This window comes from Brienomyrus brachyistius, unplaced genomic scaffold (assembly GCF_023856365.1).
Source record: "Brienomyrus brachyistius isolate T26 unplaced genomic scaffold, BBRACH_0.4 scaffold48, whole genome shotgun sequence".
Lineage (NCBI taxonomy): Eukaryota > Metazoa > Chordata > Actinopteri > Osteoglossiformes > Mormyridae > Brienomyrus > Brienomyrus brachyistius.
The window spans coordinates 239,489-246,066 of record NW_026042323.1 but is presented as its reverse complement, the minus strand read 5'-3'; the positions used below and the strand labels follow the sequence as shown (position 1 = coordinate 246,066).

The 6,578-nt window shown below is 39.3% G+C and overlaps 1 protein-coding gene across 1 annotated transcript in view; it reads right to left on the bottom strand.

Moving 5' to 3' along the window:
- Window positions 1–242: 242 nt before the first annotated feature.
- LOC125723419 (uncharacterized) overlaps window positions 243–6,578 on the bottom strand; it is a 30,837-nt gene continuing 24,501 nt past the window's right edge. The window contains exons 4-8 of the mRNA XM_049000037.1: window positions 3,111–3,385; window positions 2,861–2,969; window positions 2,263–2,477; window positions 1,738–1,917; window positions 243–434 (exon numbers count right to left, since the gene is read on the bottom strand). Of these exons, the coding sequence (XP_048855994.1) occupies window positions 2,438–2,477; window positions 2,861–2,969; window positions 3,111–3,385 (424 nt within the window). The 3' untranslated portion in view covers window positions 243–434; window positions 1,738–1,917; window positions 2,263–2,437. The remainder of the gene's footprint in view (window positions 435–1,737; window positions 1,918–2,262; window positions 2,478–2,860; window positions 2,970–3,110; window positions 3,386–6,578) is intronic.

The window sequence follows — 6,578 nt, the reverse complement described above, 5'->3', positions numbered from 1 at the left end:
TAAAATGCACGTTGTGCCAACGCTCAGTAAACTAAATATAATGAAGAAGAAAATGATCAAGATTTTCTAAAAAGGGAATAAAAAGACACACATACTCAAATTTTCCAAATTAAATTTATTATATTGTCTTGAAATAAATTTTACAAGGGATATGAAAAATTAAAATCCCCATAAAATCTAACTTTTTACATGTACGAAGATCCAAAGTACCAAGTAAAACTGACCAAAATTCAAAACCACTCTTTACATCACATCCCTTTTGTCACTCAAGACATGAACTGCGGGTGCAGCATTAGTTGTGTCAGTTGCTGCCTTGGCCTTGCTCTTTTGCCATCCTCCCTCTCGATCACATGAGTGTTTAAGCCACTCTTCAAACGCCCTTCCAATGTCATCTTCCTGGGCATTTTCACCAAAAGGATTTTTCCTGACTGCCTCTGGAATAATAACCAGGGAAATGCTGAAGGATGATGCAAAAATAAAACATGAGCTAAATTTCTTCTTTTTATGCCTTAATGCATGTTCTTGACTCCTCACAAAAATCAGTTTGCCACAGCTCACATACAGTGGCAAGAATGACTAGTGCTCACGATATGTTATTTCTGCTGTAGCTTTAAATTAATCTTGGAAATAGTGATTTTGGTAGAGGCCGTTTTCAATCTAAAATGAAATGCCCAACGGCACTGCAGGACCAACTACGTTACACCCAAATTTATTTCATGTCAAACAAAGATCAGTTTGGCTCCACAAAAAACTGTACATCAATGTAAATAATAATCATACCACATGTACTAATACTACTTAAATTCGAGCATAGCATTTCTTACTAGTTTTTAATGTTTTATAAGCAGCAAACATTTTCCTATTCACAACAAATAACCAATTACCGTATTTTCCGGACTATAACCCGCAGCTTTTTTCCTAAAAAAGAACCCATAAATTAGGGATGCTGGTCTTATTCCCATGCGGGTTTTATACGGATTTTGATCAAAATGAAGATGACAATCCAGAATCAGCTGATCAGACACAGACAGAATTCAGTGACTCGTACGTGACCGTCAGTCCCGACAATTTACAGCATTGAATGGAGGAAGTTTGCCGGTGTGGCGATAATACACCATTGTTGACAAAGATAACAATAAACTTTTAATTACCCGGTAGTTTGTGTTATTGACACACAATGAACTTTGTTCATTGATTTTTAATCTCCGTAATCTTGCAAACTATTACTGCGCATGCGGTGTACTTGCGTGTGATACTTCCCGCCAGCCTCAATCTCATGTCAGATACCGGCCGACACAGGTTATAGGAGTGACTAGCGACGGCATGGCTTTGCTACGCGGCTGTTCACTAAGCTATGTTTGATGTAGCTATGCTTTTGGAAAATAAATAAATGAAGAATTCATTAAAATATGTCTTAACATCAATTTACAATGACAATGATTTATCAGATGCAACAAAAATAAAATACCAAATCTGTATCTCTGTTGTACTTTGACCCAATGGTACTACGGGTGCATAAGCAATCACGAATAGATTTTCTGGATGTTATTTCCCCGCCATGCTCGCAAACGTTGCAAGCATGTGCACATGGAGGTCAGCAAAGGCCGCAGGTTATAGTCTGGTGCGGGTTTTATAAGGATTTTTGCTGGAGCCAGTAGGGGTGCGGGTAATAATCCGATGCGGATTATAGTCAGGAAAATACGGTAAAAGCAAATCTCAACAAAAAATAGTACTTACTCTTCACCAAACTGACTACAGCCTTGCATGCAGAAAAGTTATTTTTCCTTTTTCTCCCCTTAAAGCTGTATTTCTCACCCAGGGAATTTGTAACTATATTGGGCATGATGAGGTTTATAATGGCACGCATATCTTTTCCGCCAATAGCTGCCAGTTGCTTCACCTGGAAAAAAGAGAATGCTGCAGGAAAAATTTAAGGTCTACTAAAATCAGTGCGCATTTCATAGAACATTTTCAATAAGTGTGGCACTGTTATTATTGAACTGCTACAATTCACTTCACACTCGGTAGTTAATTCCTGGACAGTTAAATCCATATAAATACCATGAGTGTGTCTGCTTAACTATGTGAAACATTTAACATTTCTATATAAAACAGTACATATAGTCAGCTTAGGCCATGGTTTACAATGAACGGTGCTGAAGTGGTGATCAACTGATTACTTTAATTGCAAAACAACTTGGTTTCTTAGATTGGTTTCACATCAGTTCATGCTATATTGCGGTCATAAAACAAGATACATACCGATAGTCTTCGAATGACTGACGACTCCTTCAAAGCCTTGTTCTGGTCTTCCAGTTCCTTCTCAGTTTTTGCTGGAAGCTTGGGGGTATCTTCAGGTAATTCTTCATCATCACCATATTTCGTACTAAGCAAATTCTGAACCATCCTTTGGGTGTTTATGGCAAGCAGCTTAACCTCATGTATTTCCTTTTAAACCTTCATTTGAAACTGGTATTCTGGAAGAGATTTTCATGTGAAAAAATTGGTGATCTCAATAAACTTATCACATCAAAAGATCATTCAGGAATTTCTATGGAAGACCTCGATCCATCATGGTTTTAATGAACAATGGACGGAATGTAAAATGCCTTATGAAAGTTTAAGTGGTGGAAATTTTTGAGCTGATAGTTTTCTAATACAATCAAAAATAAAAAAGGCAGACCATTTACTTTTGGCAAGTGTATTTTGTTTTGTTGTAGTGGAGAGACAGAGCAGAGCAGATTGGTAATTGTGGCCTATCTTTCAGGGCTTGTCGTTGGTGAGTACAAAGACTTGGGCATGTTTGGATCCTCATGAACAAGACAAAATATTCTTGAGAAGCGAAGAGTTTTGTGCCCACCTTGAATGCCTTAAAGACAAGGTCGACTCTAATTTTCTCTTATTACTTTCAGAAGTCAATGGGCTTGAGACGTCGAATATTTTGAAATCAAACCTGATTTTCAACAATACTGCAATAGTCAAAAATAGGAAAACATTATAAAATGTTTGCTAATCTACAGTAGAAATATAATGCTTACCACTTAAAGGAGTAAACTGAGGTGCAGCAAATGAAGTGCTCAGTCTTGGGCTTAGCACATTGCTTCTCTTACTTGTCTTAGTCTTAGGTGAGCTCGTAGCCATCACTTCCAATGGTGGTATTGAATCAGTCACTCCCAATGGTGATGTGTGCGGTGATGAGCCTATTGGGACTGGTGGTGCTGGTGCCATTGGTATTGCCCTTTTATTTGATAAAGGGGGTTCATCTCTTAAGGTAGAAGTTTTGACATGTAGTGCTGGTGGTGGTGCTGGGGCTTCTGGGCAAGGACCTTTATTTTCTTCATCACTGTCACTTTCCTCCCCAGGAAATGCATACCTGCTGTTCATCCTGCAAATATGTTGATAAGATAAATTATGAAATCGATGAGTCAGCGAACATAATGACCACTCAGACTGTGGCATAGTCAAATGGAGGGGAGGGGGTAGTTAACAATGGTGGTCAAAGTTCAACCGGATTTTTTTACCTATGCAACCTTAAACAGTGTTTAAAAGCCAATTTGCCTAATACAGTCAGGTCCATAAATATTGGGACATCGACACAATTCTAATCTTTTTGCCTCTATACACCACCTCAATGTATTTGAAATGGGATGAACAAGATGTGCTTTAACTGCAGACTTTCAGCTTTAATTTGAGGGTATTTACATACAAATCAAGTGAACGGTGTAGGAATTACAGCAGTTTGTATATCTGCCACCCACTTTTTAAGGGACCAAAAGTAATGGGACAAATTAACAATCATAAATCAAACTTTCACTTTTTAATACTTGGTTGCAAATCCTTTGCAGTAAATTACAGCCTGAAGTCCGGAATGCACAGGCATCGTCAAAAACTGGGTTACATCCCTAGTGATGCTCTGCCAGGCCTCTACTGCAACTGTCTTCTGTTCCTGCTTGTTCTTGGGGCATTTCCCCTTCAGTTTTGTCTTTAGCAAGTGAAATACACGCTCAATCGGATTCAGGTCAGGTGATTGACTTGGCCATTGCATAATATTCCACTTCTGTTCCCTTAAAAAACTCTTTGGTTGCTTTCGCAGTATGCTTCAGGTCATTGTCCATCTGCACTATGAAGCACCGTCCAATGAGTTCTGAAGCATTTGGCTGAATATGAGCAGATAATATTGCCCGAAACACTTCAGAATTCATCCTGCTGCTTTTGTCAGCAGGCACATCATCAATAAATACAAGGGAACCAGTTCCAGTGGCAGCCATACATGCCCACGCCATGACACTACCACCACCATACTTCACTGATGATGTGGTATGTTTTGGATTGTGAGCAGTTCCTTTCCTTCTCCATACTCGTCTCTTCCCATCACTCTGGTACAAGTTGATCTTTGTCTCATCTGTCCATAGGATGTTGTTCCAGAACTGTAAAGGCTTTTTTAGATGTTGTTTGGCAAACTCTAATCTGGCCTTCCTGTTTTTGAGGCTCACCAACAGGGCCGGATTTAGCCAGCCCCAGTAGGGGGTGCATGTAAAATATTGGGGGGGGCGAGTGTGAGCTTCTCTAATCATCTATGCAAAGAAAACTATACTAACTATGCTGTCGTCATATCAGTCCCCCTATCCATATCTCTATCTTCTCATTTGATTTGCCTTACAGGTTTTATGTTTGATGCTCTACCCTCTGCATTTACCCAGGCTTGGGACTGGCACAAAAAGGGTGCAATCATTGCACCCTTTTGAGGCTGCATTTGTGTTCTCTTTCTTATTTATTTTTTTTTTTTTACATTTATTTTTTGGATTTTTTTTTTTTTTTTTTTACTTTTTAAATGTGTCTGTCTGCCTGCTTTTGTCTGATTGTCTGTCTGTCTATCTATCTCTCCTTTCATTTTTTTGTCTTTTATTTAATTTATATATTTTTTTATTTCTTTATTTTCTTGTGTATTTTTTGTCGTTTTTATTTCTTAGTTCTGTACACAGCATGGCTTAACAATCATTAAAGCATCAGTCGTCTGCTTTTCTGTGCAAAAAGACTAACAAATGCATCCATATCTAGGCCTGTGGTTATGGCCTTCTCGTGAGCCAGAATAACTAAATTTCTTTTTCTTTCATGTAGCATAGTGCGGCGGAAGGGAGTAAGAACACGAGACAAAGTGGAGAAAGAGCTCTCGCATGATGCAGATGATATTCCAATCACAAGGGCGGTCACATACATGCGATGGAGCTGAGGAAAGGCATTCTTATAACCGTGTAGATATTTGCAAATGGTAGAGAGGTCTACAAACTCTACATTGCCATAATCATCAGTCTTTTTAAATTCTTTTTCCAACATTATTTTTGCTACAAGAATCTCATTGGAAAGTTTGTCACTGTCACTTCCCGCCATTTTTTGCAGAGGACTTAACATGGCAACATCCAGAAAAGAGGGAGATTGAGGTTGAAGGCAATTAACTGCTTTCATGAGATCAAGATTACTTTTGGAGAATCTTGTCTCCATCTCTACAATGGCTATGTCCAAAATGTTGAGAAGAGCTCTCTTCAGAGCCTGGCAAGGAGTCATGGAGTCGTCTGCATGGCCTACAGTGGACATAGTGACACTATCTGTGAGCAGTGAGCTCATTGTTCTCTTTCTTTTAGCACCTGGTGCAGGCATGCTGGTTAATGCCTCGCTCTCCTCATCTCTCATCTGCTTCAAAGCCCGTAGAGATGCACTGACTACTTCTGAAGCACAGCACAGGTCAACAGAATGAGCCTGCAGCATAACATTTGCAGACGTCAACGAACCCAGAACTTTTAGGAGAAATTTTCCTATTTCAAAGAAATTATGCCTCCTTAACATTATCAATAACCCTGATGCTTCTGTACAGATATCAATAGCAGCGGCTCTGTCCTCTGTAACTTCTGACAGGATACTCATAATAGCATCCTGATTCTCCACAAGGCACTTGGTCACATCATGATGGCTTGTCCACCTGATCTCCAACAGTCGTTTAAGGGAGGGAACATTATAGTTCTGTGACACATAATGACGGTGAAAAAATGAGTGCAGTGATCCTGATAGATCAAAAAAGGTTTTTGCACATGGCTCTGCTTGCATTGCATGGACCACTGCCAAGTGCAGCTGGTGGTTATAGCAGTGGATATAAGGAATATCCTTTCCTACCTTCTTTTGCAATAAGGCCTGAACCCCACCCCTGACTCCACTCATGACAGCAGCTCCATCATAGCACTGACTGATAATTTCAGCTGCTCTATAGCCTGAGTCAGAAAGATGCTCAAGAATTTGGGTGGTAATAAATTCAGCATTTAACTGACTGAGGTCAAGCAGACCAATCAGGTGTTCCTCTGGAATGCCTTTAGAGACAAATCTAACCATGACGGACAGATTCTCCACATTGCATCTGTCCCTAGTTCCATCACTTTTAATGCAAAACCCAGCGTAATCTGCGTTGTCATAATTATCTTTGATCTTTTTCAATACCATTTTGGCCAGAGTATCAATAATTTCGTTTTGTATGTTGTGAGAGGTGTATTTTGCATTTAGTGGGATATGTTTGTTTATTTCATTAAATTTGG